Below are 23,453 nucleotides of genomic sequence, written 5' to 3' on the forward strand. Positions count from 1 at the left end.
TTATAGAATCAATCCTCATGCGAGAAACATTGCCAGTAGACGTAAAGCTTCACCTTGCACACTACACACACAAACGGCTCATTGTCATAGGGATGATCTTCTACGTTGATGCACATCTCGTGGAACACACGGTAACACTTCGAACAGCAGATCACATCTCCGCCTTTATGGCATTCAAAGCAATACCAATCATGACCATCCGGCTCTTCCTGTAATGATAAGAGATGCTAATTCGAGTAATTCAGTTCTGCTCGGCCAGTTGCTCATTGACCATAACAATTTTATATTATCTACAGGAATCAACTCCCTGGCACACTCTTCATGCAGCTGTTTAAAACAGCCTTGTATCATGCTTGCTATCACAATTACCATGTATTATGCTTCCTATTATAATTACCTTGTATTCTATTTCCTATAATCATCATCTTGTGTCATACTTCCTATCATAATTATCTTGTGGCATGCTTCCTATCATAAATACTTTGTATCATGCCTCCTATCATACTTACCTTGATAATGATGATAGGAAGCACAATACAAGTATCATGGTTCCTATCGTAATTATCTTGTATTATGCTTCTGATCATACTTACCTTATATCATGCTTCCCATAATAATTATCTTGTATTATGCTTCCTATCGTACTGCACTCACCTTGTATCGTGATTCCTATCATGTGCCATGCAAATTATTAAGATAGCATGCTCAGTTTAAAATGCCATATACTCAGGACATTCCCAGTAATATTCTGCATATAAATTATACATTTCTGCAAAATGTTGCATTTTTATCATACCACAATAACCTATGCTTCCTCAACCAATGGCAGTGGCCAATGGCTACTACAAACATCACTTGGTAAGACAGGTTAAGCCCCATAGGGTCTGGCATGCAATGTATGGCAGACTGCACAGACAGTGACACCCTTTGGTGACAAGGATCTCAATGAGCCCCCCTTCCCAAACAGGCTTCCTATTCACAAGAATGGTATACCAGCACAAAATACCACTCCGGTATCTTGTACGTCCACCACGCATGCACCATATAAGCTAGGGCCATGATAAGTTTCGTTATTACATTCAACTACATAAAATAAATCATGCTCATAATTAGTGTAGCACCTTTTGATATTTCTACCATATTTAATATCTGGTTTCTTAATGATTTAATTTCACTTCAAACTGTTGACTACTTCCTTTCAATCCCACTATTCTTCTACTCTTAAATTAAAATTTAATTTGAACAAAATTAATTTTTTTTAATTATCCTCTAAACTAGCCTATCATTTTAGCACATGTAAAAAGGGACTTACTGGTGGTGTCGGCAATCTGAACCCCTCTTGCTCGATGCCAACCTTGGAACCTTTTTGGCCCACCTTGCGAGTGACAGCAATTAGGTTGTCACTAGCACATTCTTCAAGATGTTTTTCCACCTCATCTGTTAAAATCAATGTACAGTATAACTAATAATACACCTTTTAATCACTTAATATAAAGTAGCTGAATATACACATTCAGCTCCTGTACTGTATGTCATTAATGTTTAATTTGCCTTACAAATTCTTTAATATTCGTGTCAATTATATTAGTCATAAAACCCTCAAACTTGACTAGGTTTATATTTACCAACATATTCCCTCCTTATCACATAGGTCCAGACACCCAGACACACTTCCAAGATGTTAAATGACACAAAGTTCACAGACACTCCAAACATCTTCCACCTATGGACTATTCATGCCCATGCCACCTCTTGTGGTGGCTTAATCTTCATCATCATCACATATACAATAGAGTCCTGCACAAATGGAATTATTTGTTCCAGACCAAGTACAGTAGTAGCAAAAGAACTTCAATCAGATCCAAATTCTGCTCTTTTTTTTCTATACTGTACTCAATTCACTATTTAATGCCATACCACCTCAGTTAATTGCACTTCATCCACTCTGAAAATTCGCATTTCATATCTTCATCCCTTTCACTCGTTCAACATCTCTCATGTATTTACTTGTTATACTGCATCTATCCCACATACAACTGTTTTTCTCAAAAACTAATTTCCACAGCTTGTACACACAAGCACTCTGCCACTTTCCATACCCAAGTTTTATTTCTAAATATCAAAGATAGTAGAATGTTATCTCTTGGTCTTTTCTTAACTCTCATACAGTACTAACATTTCTGCCGTTCATTATATTATTCACCTCTCCTAAAGCTCTTCTCCCACTCATTACCTTCTCTCATATTTTATTTCCCATACTCCCAGTTGTATCTAATACAGCCCCAAGTAGTAGTTGATGAACTTTAGACCCCTACAGTTCATCAAAAATGCCAATATCTAGGCGAGCCCTGGTGACCACTAGATTTGTTCGCCTGTAGAGTTCAGCTCAGCCTACCACTGGGTAGGCTGAACTGAAACAGCTAGCTATTATCCCAGTGGTCGGCAGTTCGAGGCTCCGAGTGTCCAGGTGAATGAAATTGTTTATATATAGTTATAATGAAGTATCCCACGTGTTGAAAATGTACCAAAGTATACAACAGTACTGAAACATTATAAATAGTCTACATATATACATTTGTAGGCTTGGAAACATTATCCTTATTAGTTATTAATGCACTCTCATAGTTTTGTGAATTATGTGCTCAGAAATCAAGTTATTCAATACACATACGATAGGAAATATATAAAAACAAGTGATAAATGATGAAGGAAACATTGAAGGTGATGCTGGAGTCGTGTCTCTCATACCAGTGTCAACAAAGCTGGCTCTGGGTATCAACAGAAGCAGTCCCAGGTCACCAGCATGCAACCTTTCATAGCATGTCCCAGCCAGTAAAATGGTACAGATTTTATTTTTCAAGTTTCTTACATTTTGCATATAGATTAATAGTTATATATGGACAAACAATTTTTTTATTTTTTTTTAACATACGTGGGTAAGACCATATTTCAATAGCCACATGTTGATGGTTAAAACTTGGCATACATTCTTGTTCAAGACATTCTCATTAACATACCCACACCATAAATTCTTTCTATGGGTTAAGATTTAGTCTGAAATTTCTTGGTAATCAAATTCCATTAGTATGATCCCAAATCCATTTCCATAACACGACAGTACTGGTATCTCAGCTCAGCCAAATTCATCATTTTCTAAATAAGAAACAGCAAACAAATCGAGCCTATCTTGTTTTTGCCACCTGACTCCCTTCTAGTGAATATGGAATTTGCTGCATTGGAATCTATGTGATCAGTTGCAATTCCATTATTAGCCAACGCAATTGATCTCAATGACTTTACAACTGGAACAAATTAGCATCTAAGCATGTAGTGGATCAGGTTAGGTTTGAGACGCCCTCCACTGTACTGCACTTCACTTCTGTAATTTTCTACCTTTACAGTAATTGTATTGCCCCCAATGTCTTCGACTTTTACCACAATTTCATCCCATATAGTAAATAAATACTTACCAGATTTCATGTTATGCATCCGACTCATATAGCGGCGGATTCTATCAAATGATGGTAACTGCTTATGGTTGCGGATAGTGGTGATTGCATCCCAAAGATGCTGGCATCGGAGAGGATCCGAACAGCGTCTAAGTGAGGCCTTCATCATAATTTCTGAAATGCACTAATAAAATTAATACCCATGAAACAGCTAACAAATTATATTATTGATTGAACTACTGTAATTATATATATATATCAATATCCATAAACCATTTCCTAATTATCTTTACTGTACAGTATACAGTACACTGTATACATTTTCAATTAGGACGCAGAAAATACCGGCATTGAATGTAATGAAATGCCAATTTCTGGGCGAGTCCCGATGACTCCCGGAAGCTATACACCAAGATGGTTCCATCAACTAGGTCACATCAACCATGAAGTTCTTTATGTCTACTGGGGACCAGTACCTGAACCTGGCCCCACCCCCCCCTCACAGAGGCAGAGGGAGCAGTGACATTTCACCTCACTGGGAAGGCATCTAGAAAGTCAGCAAGCCATAACAAACAACTGCCAGGTCAAAAAAAAAAGAGAGAGAGAGAGAGACCAAAGCCTCAAAACCTGCTGAATAAACTCCCCCAACTATGTAAACAATCAAATTCTAAAGAAACTAGCAAGAACTCATTTGCCCACCTTCCCACTCATTTTGGGGGAGGGGGGAAAGAGGCTCTCTGCCTGTTGGGGTCTAAGGTAGAGCAGATGTAAACACCCAGGCAGGACAACCCAGAAACATTTTAACACACCCAATAGGATCAGGAAGATCCGAACTCAAGAGGCCAGGTCCATTGCCGAGACATAAACCAGATCATGCAGGAAGTAAGAGAACAGGGCCTGATGCACCGCTGAAGGAAGAAGGGATGAGGATGGAAACCTCCAGAAGGATGCCCACTGGGAACCCAAAGGTACCTGAAAGTGAACTCGAGGGGGAAGCCGCACTCAAATCTTAATCTCACAGGGAGAGAGGGTAAAAAAGCATTCTGCCTTTGCCAAACTAACACCCTATGAAAGATGAAAGGCTCCACGAAGAGTTGAACGAGACCCAACGCCCCATCTCCGACCCAAGTACTGGAAGCTGCGGACATAGGCCCCCAGGGCAGAGCCATTGTCCTCGCCCACTGCACGGGAAAGACAGAGTCCAGAGGAGAGGCCTCAGAGGAAGGGGATGGCTGGCAAGATAGCCTTGAAATCTCGGGACGACCAAGAGACTCGACTGCCTCCATGTCCAATTCAGATGGGCAACCATCAAAGCCTCCTGAGCCACATCCTGAACTAAACCCTGCCCTAATCCTGAAGCCCTCAGATGCTTCAGGACCAGAAGGAGGGGAGGGGGAAAGAGAAGGGCAAACACTGCCCACTGGGGAAGGAAGAGGAGGCCTGGCAGGAGCCAAGGCCGAATTAACATCTCCAAATCCAAGTTTCTAAAACCCACCGGGGCATCTGTGGGGCATCCAATTGGGTACACATCCTGGATTGGTGCAGTCTAGAGAAATTAAGATGAAGGGAAGTTGCTGCCTGGTAAGCCTGAATGTCATCAGGAGTGCTGGAATGAAGAGTCACACCCCACACAATTTGGGGTCGAAGGTGTCACCAACCCAACAGGCAGCATGGCAGAAACAGGTCAAATAAGCATCGCCTGATGACACAGATAATGTGCACCCTTCAACCTCGCATATAGCAAGGGTGGGATTAACGGGTGTATTCACTGGACAGTCGAACCCAAAGGGAATTTCCAGGGTCCTAAAATGCAAAGTTAAGCAGGACACCCAGGCACTGGTATGCAATGCTGGATTATCTCTAGTAAATCAACATAGCCTGGGTTACGTGGCTAGGAAAACCTACCATGGTGAGCTGAAGTGTAGCATGCATGTAACCAGTGATGACCCACCAGTCGATGACTTTCCAAACCATGGAAGAAATGGAGGGTAAAAAATCCCAGTCACCCCAAGGCAAAAACTACCACAAGCAAGGTGGACCTCTGAAGGAACATCCCCAAACACTCCAGGGAAGTTAACTTCTAGCAGGTCAAGGGAAGCACTAGGGAAGATAATTCCTAGCAGGGCAAGGGAAGTACTAGGGAAGATAACCCTAGCAGGGCAAGGGAAGCACTAGGGAAGATAACCCTAGCAGGGCAAGGGAAGCACTAGGGAAGATAACCCCTAGCAGGGCAAGGGAAGTACTAGGGAAGACAATCCTGAGCAGCACATGCAGCTCCAAACTCCTGGCCCACGCACACTGAAAAGTGTAAGGAACAGCCACCAAGGCAAAAGAACCCAGAAGAAACACAGGGGCCAGAGTGACAGCGGCAGCCCAATACACATCAGAGGAGAACTGAGAGTGGAGTGGAGTGGCCTTCGAGCCATGACTTGCCCCTCTTCCCCCCCCCCCAGTCCCCAAAGGAGGGAAAGCTAGGGGAGAGCAAATGCTAATTCATAACTTTTTCGATCCTTTGCTTATATAGTTTGGGGTAGCCAGCTGTTGTTTGTTTTGTCTTGCTAACTTTCTGGATGCCTTCCCAGGTTGTGGCATAAATGAATAATTTTATATATAAATGCCACTGCTCCCTGTGCCTCTGTGAGGGGACCAGGTTCTGGCTCTCGGTATCCGGTAGGTCTGAGAACTTTGTGACTGATGGCACTTAGTAGATAACACACACACACTGGATGTGCTAGCAACAGGGAGTTGCATGGGGGGCTTCCCAAGAAAAGGCTTAACAGAATTCCACACATGAAGCTGTTTTGAAAGCTGGGGCATTCTGGAGGGGTGACAGGAAGACTTCTAGCATGGATGAAAACTTTGACAGAAAAATGAAGGCAGTAATCTGAGGCAATGTATCAGATTGGAGAAATGTTACTACAGTAGAGAGTACCACAGGATTCAGCTCGAGCAACAATTATGTTCATTGTTTATGTAAATGATCTACCACAAGGGAATACATGATTATAAAAACATGTTCGTTGATGATGATAAGCAAACAGGGAAGATAAAAGACTTAAATGATTGTCGTATAAAAGATGATCTGCAAAAAAAAAAAAAAAAGTGGATGGAACAACACGTGGCAGATGGAATTCAACATGAATAAATGCCCCATTGTGGAGTGTGGAATAAGAGAAAGTAGGCCACACACAACCTACAAATTATGCGAAAAGGCTTTAAAAAAAAATCAAAAGATCTAGGGTGGTTTTTGATAATAAATTGTCACCCGAGGACCACATAAAAGACATTATGCAAAGTCTATGCTGCACTTTCCAACTTCTGAATCGCCTTTTAATACACGGATGGTGAAATACTGAAGAAATTGTTTGTCTTTTTTTTAGATCAAAATTGGAATATGCAGTGGTTGTATGGTGCCTGTATCTCAAGAAGTACATTCAACAAACTGGAAAAGGTGCAAAAACATGCTACTAAATAGCTTCTGAAACTAGAGAAAGAAGAGCTACAAGGAGAGAGAGGCTTGAGGTGTTAAAATGTGCTAAAGCTGGAAGATAGAAGAAAAAGAGATACAATCACCACATACAAAATAGTAACAGGAATTGACAAACTTTCTTTTAACTTTCAACTTCAAGAACAAGAGGTTGTAGACTCAAGATAAGAAAATAAAGTTTCTGATAAAACCTCATGAAGTTCCCCTTTTACAAACAGAATGATAGATAGATGGTTGGAGCAAGTTAAGCAAGAACGTGGTGGATGCCTGAACCGTCAGTAGTTTTAAAAGTGTCGTATGACATTACTAGGAAGATATGATGACCAAACCACACATCGGAAAATGAAGAAACATTGTTTCAGTCTGTCCTGGACCATTACAAATTATGACAGACCAAAACGTTGTTGCTTCTTCATGTTCAGATGGGTGGTTTGGTCATCATATCTTCAACCACGTTATTGACTCATCGCTTACTGGGAAGATGCAACACCACAAGTGTAGTTCCCATCCCATGACTAAGTAATTACATTTGGGTATTTATATACATAAAGACAGCTCAACAGGTGGCATGACCACAAAAACACAATAATCCAAGAATTCAACCAGAAAAAGCTATGACTAGAACACAAAAATATGCAACATTCAAGAGACCAAAGCCCCCAAATGGATGCATCATACCAAATTCAAAGATAACTAGCAGAAGCACACTGCTAAACCAGTGTAAGCACCGGACTTGGGAAATAAAATGTTCACCATTTACTTAAGAATTGGGCTCTGCCTGTGAGCAGATAGAAAGCACAGCCAGGATATGAAGGAAGATAAAGAGTAGTCTGAGGCATCACACAGGGTTGGGAATACCAAATGGGAGATGCAACATAGAGCACATATTGTCTAGGATTGGTCATCGGGTGGTTCAGATTATTCCCATTTGGGTAACACGCAATTGACTTGACTGGGATTCTTTAGGGCTTGAACTGAAGTCTAGAGTTTTTTAGGGGTGTTTGTTGGTCTTCATATGACCCTGTAAGGATGCAACAGTCACTGTGGTCCAAGTGCTGTGTTCTGGCAGGAACACAGCACTTGTGTTCTGCAATGTCAGATGAAAGTGATTTTTTTTTAGTTTAAGTTATATTATAATACAGTACAGTACTTTTAAACCAAAATATAAACCCAAAGCAACAACAACAAATGCTAAGCACATTCCTAAGATATTAATGTATTATCTATGAATTATACAAATTAATTTGTACTGTATTTGACTAGAAGCTCAAGTTGGTTAGTGGTCACCATTTGCAAAAGCAAAATTTTGAGCCTACCTTTGATGACCGTGTTCTTTAGTTGCTGTCTTATCCTAGAGAGCGTGCTCAACTTATGTGAGTACCAGTACCTTTCAGTTATGTCAAAACCAGGAAATCGGCTGTCTGTTGTCACAGTAGTAGTTACTTCATTTGTTATTTCCAAATTTTCTTGAGAGTCGAGTAGCGTTTCTGGGAAATAGAGGGCAAAAGGCATTTTTCCCACTTAGTACCTAGGATAAATATCCATGCAGGCCATGCAGTGTCCTTTCCAATTGTTCTAAGATGAAGGAAGCGCAAGGAGTGGGATAAGCAAGCGTGAGTATGGCAGTGCCCACAACTGGGCTAGGATACAGTTATCAAACCTTTAAAGCCAAGCCTTGAAGTCCAGACTAGTGGTGTGCAAGATCACAGCATCTAGAAGATAAAACAAATTTTTCATTCAATTTAAACTAAATTACAATTTTTTAGTTAAAATCAAAATATAAATTAAAGTAAAAAGCAAGTTCCTTCTGTGCAAACTTATTTCCTATAAAAATTTACATAAAGGCATAGTAATATGTAGTAGGCCTACTAGACAATACAAAACTGATATTTACTCATGAATATCTGTCAACTTATTATTGTAACTTTTCAAGGTAGTACACATTATTCATTCAATGATACCATCTGACAGTTCAACCATCCACAACTGTATTGCCTAACCAATGCTTACCTGTATCCTTTCTCAGTTATGGTTTGAAATTACAAATCAAAACCAACAGTATGGAACAAATATTTTGAAACAGAAGATCCATTTAGAGGCAAGTATAAATGTTTGACATGTGAGGAGCACTATACACCTAGTGTTATCAAGTGGTGGGGTGCTGGGAGGGGGGTGGGGGGTGGGAAGATGTCTAGGAACGATGTGGCCGTTGGTTATCAATGATGTTCTTTAAGATGTGTAAATGGATGGTCGATATATTTCTTAATATTCTTTCCTACACTGCTCTGCTTTCCTACCCTCTTCGACTATTTTTCTAAAAGTGAAGGTGATAAACCATTACATAATAGAAAGGCAGTAAGTACATTTCCGGCACAGTGTTCAAAATGCAGTGTGGGCATGGTACAAGCACTCTACCTACTTGATACCTGCTTGATGGGGTTCTGGGAGTTCTTCTACTCCCCAAGCCTGGCCCAAGGACAGGCTTCACTTGCGAGTTTTGTCCACTAGGACCAAACCGAGGGCACCTCATCACCATAAATCTCCACCTTAGTCAACTCCAATGCTATTAACATCTGCCTCCTCTACCATTTAAATAACTATGAACCATCTACAATAGGTTTCAGCTTTATATATCTGAACTTCTCATACTGAGGAGCATAAAGAGTACTGGAGAATTTTGTCCTCCAGATTTTAAAGATTTTTCACAATTTTTCACCCACAATAGGTTATTTGTTAGAGATCGGTCCCAAGATGTCCGGGAAGCATGTGATCGTCTGTATACACAATAAGAAAGAAATGACCTCATATTTACCATTAATTATTATAGCAATCATAATGCTGACCAAGTCCTGGAAAGGAACTACCGGTAATTATTTCCGAGGGATTTAGGTCAACCACAAAGTGACATTTTCATACATTATTGCCTCCAAATGCCTGCAGCTACTACCGGACCCTAACTCATATTTTAAACCCCAAATGTCTCAAGTATGTTAGGACGCTGAAAGTATTTTTGAGGCATTTAGCATAAACTGCAAATTTCAGTGAAAAATATTTATTGCTATTTAACCATAGCCAAATATCACAGCAATGAAGTTTATTGCCTAGAACAATATGCCACTACTCTTGCCATTCATTGGTGATGAACAGGTGGAATCAGAGGCTTGTAGTCATTATGGCTGGGGATGATCTATTGGGTTTTCTGATGAGGTACCATGTGCAGCTGCCTGCTTGCTTGCTTATTTCCCCTGGATGCCAACATGCCCTGGAGACATGCAAAAAGTTAGTTTTTGTTTTATGGACATTAGGTATATCCATTGTTTAATTTCATTGAGTAGTTGATTTTAGTTTGAATTTTTTTTAGTATTGTATTTAGAGATTCAAATATTCTATTGCTCTCTTTAAGAGTCTGAACATATTACCGTTTCATTGTGTATTTTTGGTACATGTTGAAGAGCAGTAGGGATAACATAGAAATCGTCAGTGAATATGCATAAATGAACTAACTGGAAGTGAATAAGGAATGCCACTGCATATCCAATACCATATGAAATTTTGTAGGTATCTGTATATACTGTACTGCTATTATTTCACAAATATACAGTATTAATAGTCCAACACTGAATGTAATGAAATGCCTCTTTTATTTCTTTTGGTTGGACTTCAGTGGCTCTCTGAAACTAGCTGCACCACACACTGCACTAGATATGTCAACACAACGAGTCATGTAAGCCCTAGGAATACTGAACAGCCCACTGGAGACCAGAGTCAGAAACTGGCCCCATCCTCAGAGGTGCAGGGAGCTGGGGTTTCTTTACAATCACTCACACCAAGGAAACATCAAGTAAGCAAGCAAAACAAAACAGACAATTGCAAAGATACACAGAGAAACAAGAAATGAAGCTGCAAATGACTCTCCAAATGATCTACCAAGTAGCTAATTTGAACCCCACCTCTTGTTACAGCTATCCTCCGCCAGGAGCTGCCAGCTCCCATGTCAACACACCTCAGTCCGAAACTGAAGACCACAAACCAACGCACTTTGTAGGGAAGGGAGAACCCAGGCAGCCACCGAGGCACAACAAGAAAGAGACACTTCATTACATTTAATGCTGGTTTTCTGGAGGGGGCCAAATAATGGCATCATGAAGCTATGTAACCACAGAGAATAAGAACACAGACTTACTAGAGAAGAGGAGAATGAAATTAAACCCTCGGAGAAGAGAGCCCAGAACGAACTTAAAAACACCAAGGGCCCGAGTGTGGACTGCAGGATGGCTATAATTAATGACACTGTGGAGAAGTGGAGAAAGACAAGTCTTGGAACAAGAAACAAAAGGAAACAGGACTGATGAACATTGCATCCTAGAAATATATAATCTGGAGGATGCCCAGGTAGCAATGAACTGCCACAGTCGGGCACCACTAGTGATGACCCTTGGCTCAACAAATCATGAATCGATAACCATAGGACCCTTCCAAAAGCCAACTGTCTAGTTTTTCAGCAGAGTTCTCCAACCCAATAACTGGAAGAGCGTCATCAAAAACATAGCTTTGGAAAGGTATTATGGACTGAAGGAACAACTGAGAACAAAGGGGACAAAATAAAGATCAAAACTCAATCCAGAGAAAAAGACAGCTCAGGAGAATGAGCAGGCTACAAGGAGAAAATTATGAGAAAACATGATGAAACAATGAAATGCAATGAAACGCATCTTTCTGGATGAGCCCAGGCAGCTCCCCTGACTCCCTCCCTCTCTACTAGATTAGTTCATCAGGTCCAGAACTGACTAAGGAAGATGGCTACATGCAGAAGCTGGGCCACCACCATTTGGTGGTACCAAATAATTTGGTACTACAAGTTTTACACTAATTTTGAGTGTTCCTCTTGTTTAGTATTCACCCAGTTGTGCTTGCAGGAGGTTGAGCTCTGCTCTTTTGTCCCACCTCTCAACCGTTACTAACCATTTCCCCCCCCCCCCACCCACCCCACACACACACATTCTGTGTGAATGACATGGTGGTGAATTGTCACTCACTCTCTGGGTCGTTGTGAGGGGTTGGGCAGGTTTGGCTTCTGGTTCTTGGTAGGTCAGACAGAACTCCTGTGCCTGATGATATCCATTTGCATGGAGATATCTCAGTGAGATAGCTTCTGGGAGACACCAGGGCTCATCCAAAAAGTGACAATTCATTACATTCAATGATAGGTTTTTGTAATAAATCTCTCTCTCTCTCTTTTTTTCTTTACCTTTTCAATTTGCCAATATTAAAATTTATATTTGCAGGGCTTACAACTAAATTCTCTGGAATTTTTAGACTGCCATTTGTACCTAAATGATTAGCAAGTAATTATCAAAAAAGGCACCAAGCCAGGAAGGCTATGTAGCAACACAAATGATAGTATTCAACTTGAATGAATCAATTTTAATAATATTGATTAAACTTCAGGGGGTTAATTCCCCCCCCCCTCTCTTAAAAGTAAAATTAATGTAAAAAAAAAAAATTGTGGCAATTTTTAAGTGTCCCTCCATCAAAATCAACTTAATATTTGATAGATTATCATTTGATGCCTCTGAGGTTCAGTTTCAGCTTCTCTCTGTCTTCTTTTGAAAGATACCTTCTTATGACCATAATTTCCCTTCCTCATTACTTTGTAATTTCCTAACAATACTTAGTACTTCTTCCATCTATTTAGCACCGTTAAGGGTAGACCTCTCCCTTTTTCGTACCTGCCAATTCTCCTGTAGTCGCAGACATTTTCTTTGGTTTTAAGACCTTCCACTAGCCCGACAATTTTATCTACTACTTTCGCTTCTTCTACGGCTCTTTCTGAGCTAGATGTTCTCTTTTTTTTTTTTTTTTTTTTCCCAACCAAATATTAATAGGGACTTACTTCGATCAACTGTGTTTTGCACCAATTTCTGGTTTGATGTCAGTTTCTTTCTGACTTCCAGCCTAATGTTTCTTTTATCCTGTTTGTTGCAGGATATTGTGTATATTTATTGTGTTTTATATTGTGTATCTAGGAGTGATATTGTGTATATGCATTATCAAACAGGAATAACTGATATTCACCATAACAAAAACATATGAAAACATGGCTACATTCTTTAACTGATGTTAAGGAATATATCAGTATTTTTCCCTCATAGGTGTCAGGTGCACCAGTGGCGAGACAGGTGCAGTGTAAGATACAACAGTGGCGAGACAGGTGCAGTGTAAGATACAACAGTGGCGAGACAGGTGCAGTGTAAGATACAACAGTGGCGAGACAGGTGCAGTGTAAGATACAACAGTGGCGAGACAGGTGCAGTGTAAGATACAACAGTGGCGAGACAGGTGCAGTGTAAGATACAACAGTGGCGAGACAGGTGCAGTGTAAGATACAACAGTGGCGAGACAGGTGCAGTGTAAGATACAACAGTGGCGAGACAGGTGCAGTGTAAGATACAACAGTGGCGAGACAGGTGCAGTGTAAGATACAACAGTGGCGAGACAGGTGCAGTGTAAGATACAACAGTGGCGAGACAGGTGCAGTGTAAGATACAACAGTGGCGAGACAGGTGCAGTGTAAGATACAACAGTGGCGAGACAGGTGCAGTGTAAGATACAACAGTGGCGAGACAGGTGCAGTGTAAGATACAACAGTGGCGAGACAGGTGCAGTGTAAGATACAACAGTGGCGAGACAGGTGCAGTGTAAGATACAACAGTGGCGAGACAGGTGCAGTGTAAGATACAACAGTGGCGAGACAGGTGCAGTGTAAGATACAACAGTGGCGAGACAGGTGCAGTGTAAGATACAACAGTGGCGAGACAGGTGCAGTGTAAGATACAACAGTGGCGAGACAGAAATGAAAGTGGAGATATGTTTTAATGTTATTGCAACAGGAAACTATCAAATGACTTTCTATATGTATTGATCCAACCCCTATACACACACACACCGTGCTTGATTATGGAAATAGTACAGCATAAGGGTAATTTATATGCAGAAACCCAAAGCACCACTGATGCGCACCACTCTCAGTGCCAGTAGGGCGTTGTCAGTGTCTAAGTGAGTACACACTCCAGTGAAAATCAAGAGAGATGTTTCTTGCATTTCAAAGTTGCATTTGCTTCTGAAAATGTGACAAGAAATTATATATTTTCAAGATAAGGAAAAGAACAAGAATCTTAAGATACTGTATTTGTTATCAACATAGTAGATAATTAGAGGACCGAGACGTGATACAATGGTTTGGTTATCTTTTGTGGCAACACTATACATCATTATTGGTGGACTCGAATTTTTGCTGAATTTAATGGCTTCGACTTTCATTATAAGTAGACGACACAGCCCAATTATGCCGCTTACAATCTATGGGTTATCCGACACAGTGTCGAGTGCTCTGACCGGCATTGGTCTGTTGTGTGATGGATGTCTGTACTTTACAAATCTAATGTACAGTAATTCATGCTCTAGATACTTTTTAATATTCTCCTTACTAATATTTGCAATTGTGACCAGCAACTTCTCTACACTTGGATCTGCTATTGAGCATTATCAGGGCGTATTCACAGTATTCCCACAGTCACGTAACTTTCAAAATACCAGTACTTTCTCACTCATGTGGACAATGTCATCATGGTTTATTGCCTTGATATTTGTGAGTGTGATATGGGGTCACACAAAGGTATTTTCTGTATATGATACACAGAATAACACACTATATTTGGAAAGCAGCAGACAAAATCGAAATAATCGAGGTCTCCTGGAAAATCTATGGGAACGCAACAGTCAATATGACTGGTCCAGCGATTATCGTGAAAATGTTATCATTGGATTAATTTATGGTATTGTCGGAGGCAACATTTCACATACTGCACTAGAGAAGTTTCATGGAATCGCACACACTAAAGAAAAGCAGACCGAAAACCTGCAAATTATTAAACAGCTGCACTCCACTCTTGGTATTACTGATGAGGATCAGCAACGAATATTTGGAGAAATTGGTGAAACTTTATTCAATAAAAATCAGCTAAAAAATCTCACCATTCTTGATGAAATACAAAATCCCATTCAAACTAACAATGAAACAGACAACCTAACCAAATCAGACTTCATAAATTTCAAGACTTTCAAGCCATCATCAACAGCAATAATTAAAAACCTGCAAAACAATAGTTTAATGAACGACTCAAAAATTTCAGAAACAGTAAATGGCATACACAAGCCAATGAAGGATCATGTACAGGTGAAAGCCAGCATCACTAATGTGACAACCCCAGCAATAAATACTAATTACCTAGAATTTGTCGATACAAAAATGAGAACTCCAGGTGCACAAATGAAGACTTCGAATCCACAAACGGTGACCCCAGATACCCAAACAGTGACCCTAGATGTCCAAACAGTGACTCCAGATGCCCAAACAGTGACTCCAGACATACATAAAGTTAATTCAGGTGTACTAATAATCAATAAACATTATAATTTTTCTAACAATCCAGAGGAACTTTCCTCGATTACAGAATTGTTTTTGGACAAGTCTGACACAACATTAGAACCATACCTTACCACAGACCTACAGAAACAGAGCAGCTCACTAACACAAGTAACTGAAACCACAGTATTATATACAGACAATCCTTGTCAAGAGCTTGAGACTGAAAATATATCAATAGATGTAACTGCTGAATCTGATATACCTGTAACAACTCCTGCCCATAATAAAATACACGAAGGAAGCTATAGCCAAGACTCAAAAACCGAAAAAGCAGAACACTTCGAGCCAACCATAGTACCATTTTATATAACAAATTCAACTATGATGCCTATATACAGTACAAAATATGAATCAAAAGAGGAATTAGAAAATGCATTTTTAAATACAACATCTAGCAATAAAATACTAATTAACATTACAAGAGGAAAACAACATGAATCTACTGCACTGGGAATTACACAAGCTTCTGACGAAAATGGAATAGACTTGTCAATGACCATAATACCAAGTAACATCACCACCACAGACTATTCAACTTCTGACCATCTACTCGCAACACTGACCATCTTCCTAGCTTGTCAGGTAAAGGTATGAACTCTTCAAACTTTTAGTCATTTTTACCCAATTTACATATCCAACTATATCTTAATGAACAAAAAAATACAGTACTGTACAGTATAGGGAAAATAAAACTGAGTACATAATATGAAAAGCTCCTTTCAGAGCAGCCAGGACAGGTATGTCAGGTTTTGTCAACATTTTCCCTAAGTATCTATGAAAGTATTGTACAACAGTCTTGTTAAATAATTTACAGAAAGAGACCATGGAGAATTCTCAATTAACAATAAGACAAGAGTGTAAATCAACCAACTCAACTTTCACTAAGTGATCCATGAGATGATCCATGCAATGAAATCCAATTACTGTATTGCTCTGCTGACTACTGGTTCCCCAACAACCATAGGATGCCAGAGCACTATCAGACAATCAAGCTGAGCAAGCAGTTCACACCACTGATATCAAGGCAACAACCAACTCAGGGAGGCAGTGGTTAAATAATAATAATAATAATAAAAAAAAAAAAAGAGTGGAAGTATTTGAATGAGAATGCAACAGGTGTACAGTACTCTACTATAATATGCATAATAGATTTCAGGAATTTAAAAAGATACAGCTTTCAAATTGCATTCAACAAAATTTTATAGTCACCAAGTTGGATGCCTGAAGATTTAATAAAACTTTAATGACAATTGCATTTTTGAAGTTACTGAAATACCAAAACTCTGGGAATGCTATGCAACTAATATACATGTATGTGCATACTCCCTAAACACTGCTTGGGAGTTTAGCGTCACAATTAGGCGAGACAGAATTATAAATACATCTTCTATAAGATTTCACTCTTACTACTTTTAAACCATAATTAAGTACACAGAGGCCATTACTGTGTTTGCTTATTATACTATACACCTGACAGCATAGACTTGTAAAAGTAAACACATCATTGCTGGAAGGAAGAGCAATTGTAGTGTATATGATACAATTATTCTACACAGATTATAAATTAAAACTATTTTTTTTTTTAAGTTCCTAAAGCTTGTGATATTCTCACCTCTCCAGCCAAACTTTCTACCAACTTTCATGACGGTTCTCTTCGTGATGGTGTACGCAATTCCGCTGTTGGCGAGTGGCGGGTTATACATCCGCACAGCCTGGATTCTCTGCTACCACACACCACTGCAGACTACTGTTTCAGCTTATTCATACTGGTCACATACCAAGAAAGCAACATGTTGGGTAAGAAATCACTACCATGTGAATATGGTATTAATGAAGACTAAATCATGAAGAAAAATCAAAGCAAAAATATGTTCGAGCACTTTCTTACATATAAATTTATAAAAACGTTCAAGCATATTTCCTTTTCATTTACTTGTGCAGCTTAGATTTCATTTTGTGTCACACATTATCTTCATTGTGTGTTAATGATTTAGTTAATTAACTGTATGTGCAAAACAGAAGTCAGAACAAAATCAAGACACCCTCAGCTGTTCTCTCTCTCTCTCCAGAAGTCTCTCATTTAAATTTGGCTCTTTCTGCTACGCTATACTAAGGAATGGTAAAAAAAATATGCCAGCCTGTGGAGCACACAAGATTTTTTGAAAATGTAGGTAAATATCATCAAAGTTGTTCATTGAGAAATATGTACAGTAAATTAGCTGCACAACCTAGATTCACGATTCATTTATACTTAACGCAAATTATAACAAATAAATCGCTTCTAGTACAGTACTGTACTGTCATTACGTAATCTGAATAATTGCTTAAGTCGTCAACGAAGCTATAGCCACACCCATGTGCTCCATCCTCCCACATGATAAGAGAACTGCAGGTACATTTTGGACAAAAGAAGGTTTCTCTTGCCAAATGTGTTCATCCTAAGGGCCAACAGATGGCACCTGTGTGTGCCATAGCTATGACCTCATCTGCTTGGAACTAACACCCCCATATAGTTTTTTTATGTACAAATCTGTTTTGGTGTACCTACCATCCAAGTTGTACAATGTCTAACAAAAGCCTTAATATAGTACATGTATTATCTACATTCTCAAGTAAATTTCACATTTATTTCTACCCAATTTTATATAAATATTTCAAGAAAGATTCATCCAAATAAACTGGCACTCCCAAATTAACCTTTACAGTTGAAGAATAAACAATATACTTAACTGTCAAGTGTTCCAAATTACCTGTATGCCTTTTTCTGTAATTAAAAAATCTGATTTTTCAGTTATACTCTAATGTTATACTGGCATGCTAGTTCCTTGCCAAATTCATCAATACTCTTACAAATTTTTTTTAAGCTAATCTAAGGCTACTTTCGTAAAATATATTAGTAGTGTTCAAAAGTTATTATAATATCTTTCATTTCTGTATCCTGCATTATATTCCTTTAAAAAGAACATTTCTAAAATTGCTAATAGACAGTCCTGATGTACATGTGGCAGGGGGTGGTAATGTTATCAACAAACTTTGGCTGTTGGACTCCTTTTATGGTAGAACGTTTGCTCTACGCTTGGGAGGTGATCGACGAACAACCTTCCATTGTGCCTGCCACATTGTTTCTCATTACACGCATTCACAGTCTATTACGAGGAATAGTCTACGTGTTTAACCATGCAGAGGTAAGCTCAAGTAAAAAAATAAGCATCTAAATATGTTAGTAGTAATTAATTATGCTGTACAATAATAAAGGTAATTTATCGCTACATTCAGTTTTATTAATTTTCAATATGACGTAAGCTAATGAGAGTAGATTTCACATTTTCACGGTAAAATGGCTCATATTTTGATACCAAATATAAAGAATTGTGTTTAGGGTTCAACCCTAAATTTTCCTCCTGACCATCTTCTTGTTTCAAGTTGCATACTTACATTTTACTCACACAGTTATGAATTTTTGCATGTACAGTACCTGTAATGTTCAAAAAAAAAAAAAAAAAAAAAAATGTAGATTATACAAAAGCTGCCAACCTAATCATCCTATAATTTTAAGGGGTGGGGGGGATGGGTTGCAAACAGTTATTCATTACATATCTGACCTTTGTATAGAACTCTATTAAACACTTGCTTAACACCATTTTATGCAAACAGGTTCTTGGACGAGTCTCTGCCATCCCTACAGCAACGGTGCATTCAAGCGGCTGTACCAGTACATTGGTGAACATAGAAGGTGCTCCCCAAAGAATTGGACAGTCCTTTATAACACCATCCATGGAAAGGAATACTTCAAGAGCCTCACTTTTAGTATCTCGATCACCAATAAACTCAAACAGAGATAGTATATCATCCATTAACATGCAAGAAAACTTATTTACAATACCATTATCAAACACCTGTACAACTCCCCTTCCAAATATGCCAGATTTAGTGTAACATACATCAATGTAAAGCCCTGTAGCAGTAGAATGACAGGCCATTCACAATTAAATACTGTATGGTACTTTATTTAAAAAAAAAAATTATTACAGTACAGTATAACCATTGCGACAATATGTTTACATTATTTAGTGCAAGTTCAGTACACCAAAATATTGATAATAAGCATAATGTACTTCAATTAAAGCCAAGGATATATCAGCTCATTTAATCTAAGATACATAATTATCCATCTCTTATTTTGTTTTCGTTCTCTTAATCTATCTCCCCCTCCCCTTTGACTAACAAGATCGTGTAAGATTTGATCCTAGGATCCCTACACTGTGCCTAATCTATGTACGATTTTAGAAGGTAACGTTTCCAGACAATGCAAAACTGACAAGATCAGTAAGAACAAAAGAGGATTGCAGGATACTATGGAAGAACCTAAAAGCTTCAGGACTGGGCAGACATTTAGCTATTAAGAGTTAAATCCTAGAAAAAGAGCATCAGCTTTAACAAAAGATGTGCAAGCAAACCTAGGATGTACGATATATGTGAAACCATCAAACATTTCAGGAACAGTTAGGAATCCAAGCAGTTACATTATGAAACAGACTGATAGACAGCCTTTCTGGTCAGTATTAGAATATACAAAATCATCTTGGAAGCTCCACCCTTGTAAACAAAAAAAAAAAAAAAAAAAAAGAGGGAGAGAGATTGAAAACTCAAAGAAATTTTCAATCACACTGACATCAGAGTCAAGCGAGCAATGCTACGAGGACAGATTAAGAGAACTAAAGCAATTGACATTAGAAGAGAGAAGGCCCAAAGATGTGATCCTGTGAGAGAATGGTGATCTCTCTGCTAGACTTGTACTCTGTGGCTGCAGTGTTGTACAGTTCTGTGCATCGAGCATTGGCACCATTATCCAAGGACACGAGTACTTCGTGAAGGGTCTCCATGGATCGGTGATTGCATTGGCAGTTCAGATATCATGTGTGTGGCAACATATGACATCTGGTTATACTAACAGATGGCAGTTTATACATCGACTGTATAATCATAGGTGGATCTCATCATAATTTTGGATTGATCGAGTACTGTACCAAGTAGCAAGAAAGGTCACAGGTGACCTGTCCTTTGCTAACAATTCTGATAACCCTTCTTTCCACTCCCAGTGATGCCAGAGAAGCTAATAGTTTACTCAATCAGATTGTGTACAGATGAAACACATACTGATTGGTGCTCTATGGGAGTGCCAATTAGTATGTGCCACGGAGTGCAAGTGCCTGACCATGCACATGTTTGTGAAAGTATTTACAACACACGTTAGTTTTACGTGCATGCATTAAATTCCCGATCATCATTTCGAGCTCCAAATTGTCTCTTGCATATGGCAGTGGTGTTTAGGCAGCCATAATTGCTTGAGGTGTTCAAATTAACAGTGTTAATTTAGGATGAATTATATGACTTGGGTATCATTGACAAGAAACGACACTGTAAGCAGATTTGCTTCTGACACCTCTTAAAGTCAATTGCTAAGTAAAGGGTTAAGTGCACACACTCCCAAACAAAACAGAATTAAAGGATAAGGTAGAAGTTCAAAATACAGATCTGTTCGGGTAATGTCAGGAAATACCGTACACAGTACATGAACAGTATTTTATTCATCAAGTGAAATTTACCTGAATTTACCTGAGGGCCATTAATACTAGTGGCCTCGACAAGGACAGGAACCCAGCAGCTTGTCAAGGGTCCCCTCCCTTCCTCCACATTTGCCATGATGATCTTTTCCAGTTGTATTTTAAAACTCAGAGTTTTGGCATTTATGGCGTCAGCGGGAAATAACTGTCTGGTGGTGGAAGCACACGCATACCATTTGCAGCTTTAGAGTAAGCACGATAAAATACAGTACTAGAATGTTTGGAGGTCTAATAGCTACATGGCGGGGCACTATAGCTGGATATTGCTGCCCATAAATAGAACTAGGTAAGCACATGCTAATGCTCAGATACTCTCACTCTCCCATTTTAATTCTGAGAGATTTATTTTGGGTTGAATTTATTAAATTCAATATTTGTATTAATTACACTGGATTGTATTGAGTTGAGACCCCATCACTTAAGCATGTGATTAAATGTGTTTGGGGAGTCCTACTGTGGATGAATCAACACTCTAATAAGTATCACTTTTCATCCATCTGGATATTAAATTAACTCTGATTTTGTCTCTTTCCTTCTATGAGACTCCTACCTGTAAACATAGGCAGTCTCAAAATAACTAAATAATTTTAGGTTTCTTGGATCTTTCCATTTGTGTAAAATTAGACACTCTGTACACTTTTGAAAATAATTTTTTTATGGCTTAAAACAAAGTTCATTTGGCAATTGCTGGTTGTTAAGGTTATCTTGAGGTTATATCGAGTCACTTTTAAATATAAATCATACAATAAATATGAAGCTCTCTACCTTAATTCTTTCATCCAAGTAACTCGCATACATCCGAAGGGAAACTTATAAATGCGTGTCGCTTTCCTCTGCCTGACAATGTCGAAGTCTTATTCTAAAACATTTTTACATTTTCCTGCCTCCCACATATTCCCTTTTATTTCTTCTTCAAGTTGTGTTTACTCACTGGCACTAAAACGTTTACATTCTTGTGATTTTTTCAGAGCAGAGCAAACAGCAAAAGGAGCACTTTGGAGCCAAACATACAAGTATATTTACACATGATATGATGATGATAATGGTGATGACAGTGGTGGTAATAGATATAACACTGATGAATGGTGGAAGTTGGTTATGGTATGATGATGTAAATTATTGTTCAAGTTGTGGTAGTGATGGTAAGTGGTTATACTAAGACAACTGACAACCATAAGTTTTCCACAAAATATAAAGTTGTAAAGATAGCCTGTTTTGTATACAAATGTAACATATTCTATAATAAATGTGGAACCCACAGTAAGCACACCAATTGTCATAACTAAAACTATCAAATAAAAATACTGAATACAAATACAAATATAAAATTATATTACAAAAATGAATTAATACAGGTATTATAATAATTATTATTATTATTACTGTGCATGTATTAGACTTATAAATTTACAGTTAGTCTCCATCACATTATTCTTTCAGTTCACTCATAAATTAGAGGTATTTAATGCTGAAAGTAAAAAGGCAGATGTATAAAGTACACTGGACAGGTATAACAGTCAAGAACATTTTCTGATAAGGCAGTAACTTAGTGTCAAGGAATGAGAACAGTTAATTATACTGTATAAAAAATGAGGAACAATGGAAGACGAGCTGTAAATGGAGAAAAATCTAAGATAAAACAGTATTTAAATTAAATTTTTTTTGCAATATTTACATTAACCTTTAAAGTAGATAAAGGACCCTACAACTTTTACTTTGAAAGACAAAACTGCCAGATCTTATTAATCAAACCTTGAATAGCTCTCCCACATCAACAGTTTTCGTACATCAATACAACATATCTGTAAACTTTCATACTAAAACACATTCTAAGTTGCTCAGCTTCCAACTCATTCCAAACCCAAAGAAACACAGGCCTGCCTGGCATAGCCTCCTCTTAATCTAATTGCCCAAAGATGCGAGGACAAATAACAGAGTTAACAGCGAGGCGTGGCTTAGCCATGATTACCGATATTATATATCATGAACATACAATATTTCCTTCAGTACCTTCTGTATGTAATATAAGACTGCAGGTGTTATAATGCTTTTGTAGTACCAGATAATACAAAATAAAAAAGACATCATATGCATTGCAGCAATTTATATAACACAAAAGAATGGAATAGACACGCCAAATTGAAAGCCCTTTTGACAAGCAGCCTCAGTCATGAGATACGAAACGCATGGGCTTTGGACCAATATTATATACTTTCTCAGAACAAATGAAAACAAAGGAGAGCACATTACATTTCGGGTTTTATAATAATATTTTATTTACAAGAAGCTTCAATGAGATGGTGAGATTACATCAGTTATATTTTTACATTCTTGTAAACCCACTAACACACACATAGATTAAGGACCTGCCTGAAATGCTACATATCAGGTAAGATGAAAAAGTA

The 23,453-nt window shown here is 38.5% G+C and overlaps 2 protein-coding genes across 11 annotated transcripts in view; one reads left to right on the forward strand and one right to left on the reverse strand.

Moving 5' to 3' along the window:
• LOC123766541 (zinc finger MYND domain-containing protein 11) overlaps positions 1-23,453 on the reverse strand; it is a 48,111-nt gene that overhangs the window by 23,448 nt on the left and 1,210 nt on the right. For 3 of the 10 annotated variants that reach the window (XM_069308354.1, XM_069308353.1, XM_069308351.1), the window contains exons 2-6: positions 10,064-10,198; positions 8,253-8,648; positions 3,471-3,623; positions 1,313-1,437; positions 54-209 (exon numbers count right to left, since the gene is read on the reverse strand). In XM_069308354.1, the coding sequence (XP_069164455.1) occupies positions 54-209; positions 1,313-1,437; positions 3,471-3,623; positions 8,253-8,448 (630 nt within the window). In that variant the 5' untranslated portion in view covers positions 8,449-8,648; positions 10,064-10,198. Of the gene's footprint in view, positions 1-53; positions 210-1,312; positions 1,438-3,470; positions 3,624-8,252; positions 8,649-10,063; positions 10,199-17,036; positions 17,191-23,453 lie in introns of those variants that run through there. The other 7 variants (XM_045755771.2, XM_045755770.2, XM_045755774.2 and 4 more) reach the window with 5 other exon arrangements.
• LOC123766610 (uncharacterized) lies at positions 13,943-19,385 on the forward strand. Its single transcript, XM_069308535.1, has 4 exons — positions 13,943-16,006; positions 17,045-17,221; positions 18,433-18,609; positions 19,079-19,385. The coding sequence occupies exons 1-4, from the start codon at positions 14,171-14,173 to the stop codon at positions 19,358-19,360; spliced, it is 2,472 nt and encodes an 823-aa protein (XP_069164636.1). The 5' UTR covers positions 13,943-14,170; the 3' UTR covers positions 19,361-19,385.

Source organism: Procambarus clarkii, chromosome 62 (genome assembly GCF_040958095.1).
Source record: "Procambarus clarkii isolate CNS0578487 chromosome 62, FALCON_Pclarkii_2.0, whole genome shotgun sequence".
In the NCBI taxonomy this organism is placed as follows: Eukaryota; Metazoa; Arthropoda; class Malacostraca; order Decapoda; family Cambaridae; genus Procambarus; species Procambarus clarkii.

What these genes read in the sequence shown, in the direction of transcription:
- LOC123766610 (XM_069308535.1), top strand. Translation starts at nt 14,171, where the DNA reads ATGGTTTGGTTATCTTTTGTGGCAACACTATACATCATTATTGGTGGA. An exon ending in CCATCTTCCTAGCTTGTCAG is followed by an intron (nt 16,007 to 17,044) that starts GTAAAGGTATGA and finishes TCACCTCTCCAG; the next exon opens with CCAAACTTTCTACCAACTTT. An exon ending in CCAAGAAAGCAACATGTTGG is followed by an intron (nt 17,222 to 18,432) that starts GTAAGAAATCAC and finishes TACATGTGGCAG; the next exon opens with GGGGTGGTAATGTTATCAAC.